Consider the following 16,275-nt stretch of genomic DNA (forward strand, 5'->3'; position numbering starts at 1 on the left):
ATATTTTGAGTTAATATTCCTTCAGCACATTCTGTGCATACATACCTACAGAAATCCATGCACTGTGGTATAGTAATGTTTATAGAGCTTCAAGGGCTTGTAGGCCTCTGAAGATGTTAAATGCATAAAAAAAGGTGAAGTTATTGAAAACGTATTTATGTTACTACAGATTCAAACCTTAACAACTGTAAAAGTGCCACCGGCAAAAGTAGTGAACTTTTGTGCAATATCAGCATACTCTGGACTTGTATTTTGTAAAGTTACAACTCTTAGATTTCTCCCAAACATAGCTGTCCAAAATGCTGGTGCTTCAAATGCGCCCTCTGTAACAAATTAACAGCATCAAAATAGTCTCATTTGATCAGAAAAAGAGCCACCGCCGGTCGGGGCAACACTCGACTTTTTTTACTTTTTCTTAAAGCATACAAATAAACTGTTTAAACATATTTTCAAAATGAAAATTAAAGAAAAAAATTTCCGTTTATTTATTATTGTAGGTCTATTTAGTCACACTGCTTCAATACTAATCAAACTTGGCACAATGTTGACTGGACCATTGCCTTTGTAACAACATGCCTAGGCTTAAATTTCCTGTTACCATGGCAACGAGGGTACATCTCAAAATTGCCAAAAATCTTTATTTTGTGTTGATTTTTTTAAAATCAAAATTGATTTCAAAGTGCTGCAACTTCTCAATGGATTGAGATAGAGTCAAATGTTTTTCAGCGTTGGTTACACGTTACCTTATGATCGATCTGGGGTCCTTTTTAACTTCTCACAAGTCCAAACTTTTCTTGGCACATCCCCCTTCTGGCAACCCCCTGATGTATCTTTTGGTTGGGGGCCGCGCCGAAAAAGTGGTCACTTTTTTAAAACAACATTTCTCAAACAAAAACAAGTGTTAGGGGCGTAAATTAGGCATTTGTTCACCATTGGAGACAACAATAAAGGGGGGGGGGGTAAAAAGACGTTAAAAGGCGTGTATATCGGGTAATGGGTTAAAGTCACACTTGTTGTTTTGTCCTTTCCATATATAAATGACAAAGTTAACAACATATAAGCAAAGACAATATAAGTAAGAGAATTTCAAAAATTAGACCATGACAGGCAAGGTCAATTTAAGGTCAAGGTGACAAATTAATCATTCATATGTTTGTTTCGTAGCTAGTCTTGTTTTGTTCAAGTTTTTATTAAATCCATACATAAATAACAAAATTATAACACTTAAACCAAAAATCAAGAATTTGACCTTGATGATCAAAGTCATTCAAAGCTCAAGGTCCAAGCCAGTTCAACCTTTTTGAAGGTCTTGTCGAAAATGTTGTTTTTGTCAAAATAAGAGGATAATCACTTTATTAATTACCAAGTTACAATCATTTACAACTAAAATCAGTGTAAATTCAATAATTTAACCTTCAAGGTCAAGGTCATCAAATAGCCAGGGACAATTTTAGTTTTATATACATGAATGTTTTATCTTAAGAATGTTTTGATATAAATATTAAGCCAATTAATTCAATAATAACGAAGTTATAGTCGCAAAATCTGAAAATTTCAATAATTTGACCTTCAAGACAAGGTATTTTATGAGTGAAGGCCAAGGTCTGTCTGACTATCTTGAAGGTCTATCTAAACGATTATTATAATCCATAAAAACAAAAGTAAAGGCCACAAATAGCAAAATCAGCACACAAAAAACAAGACCTGTCACAGAACGTGACAAATACCCCCGAAGGATTCTAGTTATAAACCACCTATTACATGTTAAGTGTGGTGGTAAAAATTGACACAGTTCTAACCCCAGTAGTGACCTTTAAGTTAGACAAAGAAACATGGGTCTTGTACACAACACATTATCTATCTATGGTGATTTTATATTATTTTCATGTATATGGAAGTTACAGAGGGGACACAAGAACCACCATTTATATGTATATAAGATAACATAAATATTGAAAAAGTTTAAACCCCAGCAGTGACCTTGAACAAAGGCGTTGGCACGGGTCGTAAGGGCAACATTTCATACATTTATAATAATTTCATATCTGAAATAAAAATATAATCATTTCATGCATATTAGTTTCAGAGAAGATACGACCATCTCTGCCCATATGTTTATTAACATCAAAATTGACAAAGTTAGAAGCCCACAGTGACCTTGACCTTAGTCGTAGAAACTCCGAGTCTTGTTCACGACACACCATACATCTATGGTGAATTCATATGTGAGAGAAAAATTAGAATCCTTTCATGCATACTGAAGTTTATGAGCGGACACTACCACCACGATCATCTATATTTATATAACATAAAAAATGGCAAAGTTTGAATGCCCAGAGTGACCTTGACCTTAGTAGTAGAAACTCGAGTCTTGTTCGCCACACACCATACATATATGATTATTTCATACATGAAAGAAAAAAAATGAAAATCCTTTCATGCATACTCAAGTTTCAGAGGGGACACGACCACCACTGTCTAAATGTATAAAGCCGGACGGAATGACAGACTGACAGACGGACGGTTCGAATTTAAAATGCCACTCTTCGGGGGCATAAAAATATTCAAAATTTAAACATTTTACTTTTAAGGTCAGGCCATTTATGATTGAAGATCTAGGTTAGTCTGATCTATTGGAATATCTTGTCACAAGGGTTATTGTGGCCAAGTATAAAGACAATGCACCCAGAACTTAAAAAGTTATGATTAAGGTACAAGTTTGCGGAAGTCAATGGTAACACCAACATGACTGTAACAATAGCTCTATTTTTTTTTCAAAAAAATGTCAAGCTAAAACACCCGAAAGTTGAAAGTTCATAAAACATGTTTATGATGAAAATTCATATTTTGTCATTAAGTATTCCAACAGCAAATTTGTTTGTTTTCAAAGGACAGCTGTTTCAACTGCAGCAGCATTTCAATTTTCGTTAGTAGTGTTCTTTAATGCAGTTACATGTAATAACAATATCAAATATTGTTCCAATATGACATAATTACATTGAGGATATTCAAGTGGTATGAAAATAAGTATTTAACACACAAGTAAAATATGATAACCTTTATATCACTAGATGAAACTGATTCCTGACCTTAAAGAAAAAACCTGAATTTTCTATTTGTTATATACTTTTCTCTTTTTTGATGTAACAATTCTTAATCTTCTCTTTAATTCTGTATATTTGCTGAAGTAAGAAATAAGTAGCCCTGCAAGATACCAGTGAAAATACGGAAAATATGTTTCACTGAAGAGAAAAAAATCAATGAAAATACGGTAAATGAAAAAATGCATTATTTCTAAATATTTTATTTATTACATATAATTTATTAATATACATTTAAATGTTTGATTATATGTCTGTATGATAAAGAAATTTCAAATAATAATGCATTAAGTATAAAGCATTAATTACTCACGTTTCACGAGATCCCTCCGTATCACAATTATAGTATCAGTTTGGTCATCTTCAGGATATTCCTCCATTTTTGCAAAGTCGAGAACGTAGTTAACTTTATCTGCCCTACAATTAAAAATGGTAAAACTATTCTGAAAACTTCCAAAATCAAAACCTTTTGACAGGGATGGCAACAAGTACCAATTTCAGCACTTCAATCATTCTTCTGATCGAGTACCACCTTACACAGATATCTTTGGATGTTCGAAAATTTTATGTGTAACTATAATCAATCTATCACCTATTTCTGATAAATTCCTTATGAGGAGAAAGATGGTTGTTTTTTTAAAGGAATGAAACTGTCAGCGATCATACTTTCGTTTTCTTTTTTGATACACATAATTGACAAGTACTTGAAATGCAAGGAATGTACCTTGGAAATTAAAACAAACTTTTTATGATTCAAGGTGCTAAATTATTAATGAAAGCTGATGCTACTGAAAAATATTAGTACTTAAAAGCAGTTTTCAAGTATCTCAGAACGAATTTGTTTTTATTATATTGAGTTTATGTAATAAAAATTCAAAAATGATACACGTCAAAAAAGTTGTTAATTGCATATACATTGTACCTATTAAACTGTTTGCCTCATTAAAACATTAACCATTATGAAGTGGAGATAACATTATCCACACATTTGCACAATTTATTAAATTTAGATCTATAATCTAAATGTGTCAGTAGTGGACATAATATTTTAGAAATTCTAAATTCTTATATTTCACTTTAATCCAATTTACAACAGAAAAATTAAGTGTTTGTTGCAACCACTATTGAAATAAAACCACTATTGAAATAAATTATTTCAATAGTGGTTGGGAATGCATTTCATTAGAAAAATTACTTTGCAACCACTATTGAAATAAAACCACTATTGAAATAAATTATTTCAATAGTGGGTGGGGATTATTTCATTTGAAGAATCACTTTGCAACCACTATTGAAATACAACTACTATCGAAGTAATTATATCAATAGTAGTCGGGGATGCATTTCATTTTAAGAGTCACTTTACAGACACTTTTAAAGACTAATGTTTCATTATTTTTTTATTGTAGACGAGAATGAACTTTTTAGAAATATTACTTTGTTATTACTATTGTAACGCAAGAAACACTTTATCTAACGAACAATATCAGATATAAAAAGTGGGTATTATACTTGCATATTTTACGGTATTAATAATCAAGACTAAAAGGAAATATGGTATAATGTTACAATTTTCACGGGTGTGCAAAAATATATAACCAATTCACGCAAATTAAAATGCAATTAAAGGTATTAAAGACTTATATTTTACAGTAATTATAACCGAGACTATGAATTTAACGTACCTCTTTTCGGATTTTTTACTGTTGTGCAGAAATAAAAAAAATCTCGTAGAATGATGTATAGAATTGTTTTCATATTCTTTTCTTTACCTTTTTCTTTCTATTGATATATAATGTGAAAATCGTAAATTATTTGTACAAGAATTAACACATTGGAAATTACCGGAACTTCAACTCAAACCCCCTGTATATTAAAATAAATCAATTAAGGATACATGTAATTATAAACATCACTATTAAGATAAATTATTTCAATAGTGGTTAGTGATGAATTTTATTACGACCACTATTGAAATAAATTATTTCAATAGTGGTTGATGATGAAGTTTATTACGACCACTATTGAAATAAATTACTTCAATAGTGGTGGGTTATGAAGCTTATTATGAGAAATAATTTGCAACCACTATTGAAATAATTTATTTCAATAGTGGTTTTATTTCAATAGTGGTTGCAACAAGTGTTACATTTTTATACTGAGTACTTGAAGATCGACAATTGGTCATTCCCTTGAGCACTTGATTATCCCGTTACTCATTGCCGATTATCCAGTTCCTCATTGTCAACTCTTCTCACAAGTATTTGAATTTCAGAAGTTGCACATTATTTTGATAATGAGCAATCCTTTGTTTCATTTGGAGAAGTCTTTTTAAGCTTTTTTATATTTAGATCTTAGGCAATTCTTATCTTTATCCTTAGCATAATTATGACGGCATACACTGCTTATTCGACATCACTTCATATCACTAATTTGAGAAGATTCTTAATAAACAGTTCCTTCTTATATAGAAGTCTAAGGTCAATGCAGTAACTTTTCGAATACTCTAAAATCAACCCATATGCCTAATATTGAATAAATTCTTGGCCCGAAGTTTCAACAGAGTATATGTAAGGCGGGCCATTTGTTATCAAAAGGCACAATTTAACATTTGTTAAGTGCCACAAGGCAACTTCTCAAGCCAAACAACAACATCTTACCTAAAAACTTTTTACGGTCAGTTGATATTTTATTTTAAATGTCCTTGAAAGAAGTGATCTGACAGACGAGGGCCAAATGTGATGCTACATAATGCTACATAATTTATTCTGAGCTTTAGTTTTAAGTAAGTTTAAAAGGAGAATATTATTTTCTTTCTTAAATTCTTTATCTGTTTCAAATTATGATTCAGTGGTTACATTTTCAAACGGTTTTAAGTATCTTATGATAAAATATTCAAAAAGTGTACCATATAATTTCTAATAACGTCTTTTTGGCGACCTGTAAGTACTTAATGTTTCTGAAAAATATCCAAGACTGTTGTTGCATAGTATATTATTTTAGACACAGTCACATCTTCAACCTTTCCCATATAGCTTGATATTTTCCTCAAATGAAAGACACAAAAGTACCCCCCTAAAGTTTTAAAGCTTAATCACACAGGGCAAATGACACAGCTTAAACGATCTAGAAAATATCTACCTGAATTTAACGCAATCAGCTTTTGAAAGGTAAGCAGACTCTATCTTGTAATTCAGCTCTTTATCATATCGTTTTAAAGTCTGTCCAATGTCTTCATTTTCCATGTAACTCCACTGGACTAGGTTAATCATCAACTTCGCTGTTTTCTTTTCTTGTTCGACAGTTACAGCGTGTCGCAAAATCCTGTCAAATAATTATGATTATGAAGGATGTCTGCTGAAGAATTACGATTACTTTTTTTTTAAATTCTTTTCAGTGACTTATAAAAATACCATTATTTTAGTAACAGTGACATTTACCCCAGAGGGTTCATAAACCATCCTAATCTGGTTTTTAACATATGGTTGCTATATACAAAGTTTGAATACAATAATCATTTCAAACTCTAGATATTGTCTAGAAACCATAAAATGGACCAACAGACCGACAGACTGATCAACAAGATGACTGCTATATACTCCCCTAAACTTTGTTTTTGGGAGTATAATTAGTATAATAAGAGCAATTAAGAATAATCTAGTTTCTTGGCTCCTGCCTCCAGAATGAGGTTGAAGTTTACAAACTTAACATTTATGTTGACAACAACATGTCTTGTGATGATAACACAAATAAATATATCTGATGATGTCATGCAATAAAGTATATTAATGTCTTATTATAAAATTCATATACCTATGTATATTATCCGCAGCTTTACTAACATTTGCAGAAATTCCTGATATTTGTATGATACCTTTAGAAGAATCCACCTTTACGTCCAGATGATGTTTCATTGCAACATTTTTTATTTCCATAATCTGAAGGTAAAAATAACATAATAATCAAAGGTGAAGTTATTTAAGTCTACAATTCAATAAATTACTTAACAGGACTTTAAACATGAGATGGCATTAACTGAATGATGCATACTTTTCAGACTTTATTTTAACATATTTACAAGAGGCTAATTTTGATATTAGGAAACCCAAACATGTGGTCTGCATATTTTTTCATTATATTTGATATTCTCTTGAATAATTTTCATTTCCTTTAAGCTGTTCGTAAATTATTCTAAAATTTATACATACTGACTATTACCTAAACTAACACTGAACTTGTACTCTGCATATTTTCTCATTATGATTAACACTTCTTCCAAGGAGTTTTAATTTTTTTCCAGAGCAGACGGACAAATGACTATGTGCATAACATACTAGGCCAAAATAGTTTTTTGTTGGGTGTTACATAACACCAACGCAGTAAAGGTTATATGGCAACTTTCCAGCTTTACGGGTGAAGGAGACCTAAGGTGCCCATCTGTGCATTATTTTAGGTATACAGAAGAACCTTGGAAGTTCCCTTTACTTACTGGGTAGCTTCCATACTTGAAAGTATCCAAAGTCCCTGTCAAGATTTGTAGGAACATAAGTGAGTGGCAATTAGTGGTTTGAAATTTGAACGGCCTTAACCACTTCGCTATTGACGCCCCTTCAAAACCTTTCCATGCATAATAATAGTATTAGAATATGCAGGTAAATTACAAGTTTCCTTACCTGTTGATCATTCAAATTCATTATGATACTATCATCAAAACTGTTAGATGTTATTTCCTTATCGAGACAACTTTCCAACTTTGATATAGCTTGATCAATGATATGCTCAGACATCGCAAGAATGATGAATGTAACTTTATTCAGATCTTGGTTCTTGGCATGCTTCTCTATGATCTGTCTTCTGCTTGACTGATCTTGCTCCCCATCACCTAGCATGTCTTTTAAAATAAGATTATAGCTAGTGAAAATAGGCAAGATTTAACATTATAGTTTTAATATATATATTGGACCTCAACAACTCCTTATAATTTATCTACGAGAGTTTTTTTAGACAAATTATTTCGGTACATTTGTTTGATAAAAATGTTATTTGATTTTTTAAAAATGTTTTTATAAAATACATTTTTTGTTTGTTAAAATCATCTTCATTTATATTGCCAACACTACCAAAAAACCGACATTGGCAAATATTTTGTAATTCTAAATTTACGAACAATATTAAGTATGTTTTGTATTTGAATTAATTTATTGTTTATCTATCAACAAAGATGTGTATTATCTTGGTAATTTTCAAAAAAATAAAGCATAATAAAAATAGATTTTTATTCATGTCCATCTTTGTCACAATGTTAGGTTTTAAAATATCTAAGGCTGGTTGTAGTTAATAGTTTTCGTATCCGACATATTACGTATACTTTTGTTGTCATAAGTGAATATTCACAATTGCTACATGTGTTTTTGAACTGTTTTGTGTATAAAATAAAAAAGGACAGCAACTCTCATGCCCGTAAAACTCACGCATAAACTTAGCTTCCTACAGACCTTTTTCTCGGAAAATGACCAAGCGTCTCCTTTACTACTTGCAATGCCTAAAACTGCCATAACATATCTTAGACTATATACGTCAAAACTTGCAAAATAATTTAAGTGGGTGTGTGCAATGAGGTGAGAGGTGAGGTGTTTGAAATAGTTATATGCCTGAATTTTTAGAAAAAAAAAAATGGTTAAAAGCTGTATTCCTGTTGTGATTAATATTTCATATTATCTACATTAAGTTAGGAGGCATTGCTATTGTGTCTTAACATTTTGAGTGACTGTTAAGAATGTTTTTATCCCTTACGCATGATTTGTTGATTTATTCTTATTTCAAATTTAAACGCAATTTGTCCAAGATGTCTCTAATTATATAAAAAATGCGTGATGTGTTACCTCTGGAATTAAGTGTATTTGTGTTACCTCCCTAAATTTTAAACCTTTCAAAATTGTCAGAAGTTAAATAAAGCAATTAGAACATTTTTCAAGCACTTATACTTATCAAATGATTTTTTCTATAATCTATTTTCTTTCAAAAATAATGATTTCATGTGTAATTAAGGTATTTGTAATTCTGTTGGCAGCTCCAGTTTGTATAAAGCTCTTTTACATACATGGACTTTATACAGGGATATAGGGTCATAATTGCCTTCTTGTTTAGTATAAGTGTTTAAATCACATTTCAGTGTTTATAATAGAAGAAACAAGAACGCGTTTGTTAAACACAAATGCCCCAGGCTCAGATTCTTGTCAGTAACAATATTTAAAAAATATTTACCCATTCACTCAGTAAAGGACGGAAAATAGTAAAAAATTGTAAACACAGTTATGTTACTTGAAAGAGTCATGGCGTTTTGTTCTTGTGAAAAATGTAAGTTAATAAATAATTTATCAAGGATGTTTTAGCAAATGTGACCCCTAACTCAATCTTAAGAATAAAAACACGCAAGTTATCTTCCAACTAAATATGAAATAAATATGTCCACAAATAAAGGCTCTATGGCCAAAAGTGAAACAATCTAATTTAAGCACTTGTGACCTTGATCCTACTGATCCCTTACTCAATCCAAAGGAAAAATATCAGTTGTCACCCTAGCAAATATAGAATTCATCTGTCAATAAATAAAGGCTGTATGGGCAAAAGTGTAAAAATCTATTTTTAGCACTGGCGACCTTGACCCAACTGACCCATAACTCCATCAAAAGGGAAGAATACCAAGCAAGTTATCACCCTTTCAAACATGAAACAGATTTATCACTAATAAAGGCTCTATAGGCAAAAGTGTAAAAATCTATTTTAAGCACTGGCGACCTTGACCCACGGACCCCTACCTCAATCAGCAGGAAGAATGCCATGCAAGTTATTTTCCTTCCAAATATGAAATACATCTGTCAATAAATAAAGAATGTATGAGCTAAGTGTAAAAATCTATTTTTAGCACTAGTGACCTTTATCCAACTGAACCATAACTCCAAACGAAGAAACAAAAAACAACAAATGTTCATATTTTTACCAAATATAAGAGACATCTCTCAATAGAATAAGATTAGTACACCTGTTAAAGTATAAAAATACATTTTTGACATTGGTGACCTTGACCTTGACCAAATGAACCCTAATTAAACCCACTGGAAGATGACCTTCCTTAGCAGTTTGTATTAAACATGAATGACATCAACTTAAAAAGTAAAAGTTGTATGAGCAAAAATGTTTAAATTTGTTTTTTAAACCAGTGAACTTGGCCTTGACGCTAGGGACCCCTTACTCCATAAAAATTAGAGGACCATTTGAGGTACCCACCTTCCAAATATGAAAAAAATCATAAAATAAATGAAGTAATTAGAAGAAATTTAAGATAAATCCAACTTGCCGGAATAGGTTTAACTATTTAACTATGCAAGGCCCTATTTTCAAAGTTATAAAAAGGGAAATAACTGGGGAAAATGGATGGCCCACTTATATAACTTGGCAATATCATGTACTTTGTATTGATAAGTAAGTGTGGTAACAATGAAGCTATTATTATACATAGAACTTAAGATATATCCAACTTGCCGTTTTAGTTTAACCAATTATTCATTTTCTAAGTCTGGAAAAGGGCAATAACTTGGTAAAATGGAATCCATAGTTATGTAACTTGCCCAGATCAATCAATTCATTTGGGGTTGAAAGAAATTTTTTTAAACCATTGAAATTAGTATTAAGAAAAAAATTTCCCTTTTAGGTTAATTTGTGAACAGAAAAAGGGGGACAATACGCGGTTAATTCTATATGGGGGGAAACTTGGGGAGAAATTGTTCAAATTTTGTCCAAAAATTTTTTTTCGATAGGGTTCTGAAGGGGTTCTTTTTAAAAAAATTTTGGGGATTTAAGATTTTAAATAGTCTTTTTAAACAAAACATAAAAATTGTTGCCTTTTTTGTATATTTTAAAGAGGGTTGTTTAAGTGTAATTCCAGCAGTAAGCCCGTATTTTTTAAAGAAAGGATTAATTTTTTAAAAATGCGATTGTGACTTTCAAAAAATAATACCTTTTAAATGCTTTAAGAAAGCGTAGTCTTTAAGAAAAAACACTTTAAAAAAGAATTTAAATGTTTTAAAAACTTCCCCCCTTTTTTTTTTGTAAAATTTAAGAAACTTAAAAAAATTTTTTGGATTAAAAATTTTATTTTTTCCCAAAAAAATTCAAAAATTACATAACAAACGCACAATTTCTGCCCGACAAATTTAAAGGTACAAATACTTTCAAAAGGGATTTTAAAACCCTCTTTTAAGTTTGTTTATTTAACTATAAGTGAAAATTAAAATTTTTAAGCAGAATATTTTTAATAATTTTTTTAAAATATTCTATTTAGTATAAAAAATTTGAAAAATTTTTGAACTGATTTTTGGGAATAAAATTAGTAAAAAGTTTGTTTTTAATTCTTGATAATTTTTTAAAAAAAAAAAATTTTTTTTTGCAAAAAAGATATTTTTCCCCTTTTTGAAAAATTTTTGGCCCCGACACCCCCAAATTAAAAATTACAATTTACTTAAAAATTAAAAATTTTTTTTTTTAAAAAGTTTTTAAAATTTTAGGTTTATTATTATCTTTTTCAAAAGAAATTTTGAAAATTTGGTTTATTAACATTGGGGAACCAAAAAAAAGGTACAGAAGTACCCTTAAGAAAAAAAAAATTCTTACAACTGTAATCAGAAAATTTTATAATTAGGAATAACCCCCCATTTTGTTTAATTATTAACCTTTAAACTGTAAAATTTTTTTTTCCAAACGTAATAATTTTTTCCGATTTCGGGTAAAAAAGCAAATTAAGTTTACCCTTTAAAACCAAAACAAAATTTTAAATTTAATTCAAAATATTTAAATTTGTCCCAAAGATATATTGAAAACAAATTCCGAAAATGGTTTTATGTCCGTTTATTTTTATTTATTATAGAGTAATTTTTTAATTTGACATATTTAAAGAGGACATTTACCAATTTTTCTTTTTTGACATTACAATTTGCCTTTTTTATAAAAATTGGGGGAAAAAAATTTTATTCTTTGTTTTTTTCGGTTTCATTAATTTAGACTATTATAATGGAGTAAATTTTTTTTTAAAAAACAAAAATTGAATTAAAAAAGAAAAAAAGATTTTTTTAAAAGAGCCCAAAATGGTTAAATGAAAAATTTGAGGTTTGGGTTTATTGACCTGTTATAACGGGATTCAAATGATTAAGGGTAAATTCTCATTGGATATTTAAAAATTTAAACCCGGAAAATTTTTAAAAATTTTTTTAAAAAATCCGGGTTGGTCTGGCGGGTTTTGGAATTTTAATTGCACTTCCGTCCCCTTCCTTTTAAAAAGCAAAAGCGTAAATTTTTAATAATAGAAAACTAAACAATGGGCGGGAATAAAAAATGAAAATTTTAAAAGGGGGTCAGGTTTTTAACCTCATAACAATTGGAAAACAAAAGACAAGAAAAAAAAGGGAAATTAATAATTCAAAAAATATCAAGTAAATTTGGAAAAAAATAATAAATCTTTAAATAAAAATACCCAAAACAAAAAATGCGTGTGAAGACCTTTAAACAAAATTAAATTTTTTAAAATAAAAATTTTTAAATTAATTAATTGTTCCTGCTTTTTAACGTGTTTTTTCGTTAAACTGGAACAAGGTTCTAAAAGTCCCCCAAAATTTTAAAATTTTGTTTATTTTTCCCCCATTGTTTCCATTTTCTAATTGGGGACAATCCGCTTTTTAAGTTTCTTTAAAAAAGAAAATTTTTCTTTTAGACTTAAATTTGGGGGAAAACTGAAAATAATATGCAAATTGAAATTTTTAAATTTTTCAAAAAATTTTGAAAAATCTTTTTAAAAAAAAATTTTGTATCATTAGATGGATCTTGCCGACCAGCGAGACTTAATACAGCTGCTATAGTGAAAAGGCCACTATCAGCTCTGAAAGTACACTAATTCAAGATTTATTTCTTCCTTTTCACCCGATGGTGACTTTTAAATGAATTGTTTCAAATAATGTCTGTCAAAGTCACAATACAGTGTCATAAACTTTAATTACATTAGTGATACATTCGATTGTAGTTGCAGTTATCCAATGATGCCCATGAGAATGTACGATCTGTAGATACTCTCCAGAACACTTCTTTGTCTGTCCCATATAAATAACACAAACTTGCTCCAACCCACTAATATCTGAATTAGTGGTTTTAATAATTTTAATTACCATCATTAATTTAAATAAATCGTTATTCCTGCCTTCCAGGCCGGTATTTTGGGTCACAAATATGCCGTAATTTTAACAATATATTAAGTTGGAACAGAATTGGTGACGTGTGGTAAAGGTACTTAGTCATTCAGAATTTTTAGAATAACTTTATACAATAGGATACGTTCTGCATATAAAAAAATGCAACTGTATTAATGATTAAAATATAATTAATAAACACAATTATGGCAAAATGTAAAGTTATTTACTTTACCTTACCTTTGAACTCAACATTTACACTTGGATGGGCATAATGTCACATTAGTATGAAACAATCGGGACCTGATATGTTGATTTGCTGCGAATATTTTCATGATCATGTGTTGGTAAGAACATGTTATACTGTATGTGATATCTTACAGGAAACACAGTATCAGTCTCATTAGAAAATAATTTCCCAAAACAATTAAGTATGCATTTTGTTTCCCGCTTAAAAACTCACTCTTTCATTAAAATTGTAACTGACTAGGCTATGTACAAACATTACACGTAACAGTTGCTTAAGCATGAAAGAATCCAAAGTCCCTGTCTTTGTACAAGTTGTTCAATGTCAATGACCTTAATAACTCGGTTTCAATGATACCACATAATGTTCTGGACATTCATATTTCAATACACTTATTTTAGAACTAAATGCCAAAAAACAACCCCATTAAATTTTTTTTCAAGTATTACCAAATCATAAAGGTGTTGTTTGATTATACTATAAGATACAGTTCAGAACAATATATGTTTAAAATTGAACAGTCTGTGCTAAACTATTTTATTTCAATATGTTTAACGTGACATTATGCCAATATGTCAGTAAAAAGGTAAAAATTAAAATGACTCGATATTGTGCCATAATTGTATTCAATTTTATATCATTTTAAAATGAAAACTAATAATAATTAATTTGATTGAAAAATGAGCATAATATCACTTTACACGGATTCCAGTGTTATTGTATTGATATCAGATAAATTGTTTTAGACCAAATTTTGACATAAAACCTTGTAGCTGTGACCCTGACTTTTTGAACTACACAATATATGGTTCTCATATGGTTATATTTTTAAATGAACAAGTCATTTTATATCATTCTTAGATAATAACAAATTTATGATAATAACAAGGCTAAATGGAACAGACTGAAAGATATAATATGCATAACAGCTCTTGTCGGGACCATATTCTGATAAAGAAATCACAATTGTAGATCAACAAATCATACCATGTACACTGGAGGTTTTTTACATTAAAAGAGAGTTAAGACATACAAATATGAAACAATAGAAATTTTCTAAAATAACCTACCGAATCTACCCTGTAAATCTTGGTACAGATCATATTGTCTGCCTCCTCTACCGCTCGACCATCTTTTCGTCTCATTTTCAAAAGCCTAAAAACCAAGAAAACACAATTGATTCGATGCTAACTTGTTAAATACCTTCTAAAAAATCAATATCACTAATAGTAAATCATTCACATTGTGACTGATATAGCGTTGACAATTATTTCTTTAGGGAAATTTTTAAACTTTCTGAAAAAGTTTGTATATTAACTTTAAAATGAGGCACCACCAGTCAGGGGCAACGATCAACTCTTTTCCTTTATCTAAAAGCAAACAAACAAAAGCTTTAATAAAAATAATTTTTTTAAAAGGAAAGTTTAAGAAAAAACAAATAGCTTTTCCTTTTTCAATTCGAAAAGTAGGTCTAGCCACACTTGTTGTTTTGTCCAAGTATGAATCATTACCATAATGTTCAATGCCAATTTATTATCCAAAACTGTGCAAATGGTTCAAATTTCATAGCTGTACATCAAAGGACAGGAAAGTAGGTCACTTTGTTAAATTATCTTAAGCTTATATCAGATTATAATGTAACATCTAAAACTTACACATGATTCAAATGTGATAGCTATAATGCGAAAATGCGAAAAATGAGAATTTCATTAATTTGAATATGGTGGTTAAGGCCAATGAATGGTCAAGGTCACATCTAAATTACCTAATATGTTTGTGTGGCCACAATTCTTGCTTTTTTGTCCAAGTATAAATCATATCCATATATAAATAACAAAATTATGAAAATTTTACTAAAATTAAATAATTTGACCTTAACAGTCAAAGGCATTTAAAGTTGTGATGGCCAAAATTAGTTCAATCATTTATGGCCCAAATTAGTTCAATCATTTAGAAGGTCTTGACATTGTCCAATTATGTAGATAATCCATTCATTAATTACCAAGCGAATTAAAGCAATTAAGAGTGAAATATCAATAAGTTTATTTGAAGGTCATGGTCATAATGACTAAAGGTCAAGTTGAGTTTAATATACACATAGCTCAAAGGTGTTGGGTCTAAATATTATGTAAATCCATTTATAAATAACAAAGTTATAGCCAGTTACATAAAAGAGAAGAAGATAATTTCATTAATTTGACCTTGACGGTCAAGGTCAATTAAGCGTCAAGGTCATATCTCAATTATTCGTAATGTTTGTTTGGTGACATGTCTTGTTTCGTCCAACCATAAATCAAATATGTTCATAAATAACAAAATTATGAAAATTATACCAAAATTAAATAATTTGACCTTAAGGGTCAAAATCATTTAAAGCTCAAGGTCAAGGTCAGTTCAATCTTTTACAAGGTCTCGTCCAAAATGTTGCTTTGTTCAAGTATGAACATAATCCATTTATTAACAAGAAAGGTTTGTGTCACAAAAACATATGTGTCCCAAAATGCAACTAGGTATGATACTGATCACTCTTGTAATGTTTTAATGAAATTCGGCAAGCAGTTTGACATGTGAAAGCCGGAGTGATTTGTCTATTCATAGCTTTGATGACCATTTGTGCAGCGAAGCCGAATGTACCGGCGATATGCACAACTTGGAATGGTACTGATTACTCAATAGTCCGCCAGCAGTTTGACCT

At 29.9% G+C, this 16,275-nt stretch overlaps 1 protein-coding gene across 2 annotated transcripts in view; it reads right to left on the minus strand.

Annotated features, from left to right (window-relative positions):
* Positions 1-16,275, minus strand: part of LOC132734976 (protein mono-ADP-ribosyltransferase PARP14-like) — a 52,904-nt gene that overhangs the window by 9,315 nt on the left and 27,314 nt on the right. Inside the window, exons 9-14 of one of the 2 annotated variants that reach the window (XM_060721886.1) lie at positions 14,651-14,735; positions 7,775-7,992; positions 6,915-7,039; positions 6,243-6,425; positions 3,415-3,518; positions 178-323 (exon numbers count right to left, since the gene is read on the minus strand). In XM_060721886.1, coding sequence (XP_060577869.1) covers positions 178-323; positions 3,415-3,518; positions 6,243-6,425; positions 6,915-7,039; positions 7,775-7,992; positions 14,651-14,735 — 861 coding nt within the window. The remainder of the gene's footprint in view (positions 1-177; positions 324-3,414; positions 3,519-6,242; positions 6,426-6,914; positions 7,040-7,774; positions 7,993-14,650; positions 14,736-16,275) is intronic. The other variant, XM_060721893.1, reaches the window with a different exon arrangement.

Source organism: Ruditapes philippinarum, unplaced genomic scaffold, assembly GCF_026571515.1.
Source record: "Ruditapes philippinarum isolate M1 unplaced genomic scaffold, ASM2657151v2 ctg6347_1_1_1_1, whole genome shotgun sequence".
Classification (NCBI taxonomy): domain Eukaryota; kingdom Metazoa; phylum Mollusca; class Bivalvia; order Venerida; family Veneridae; genus Ruditapes; species Ruditapes philippinarum.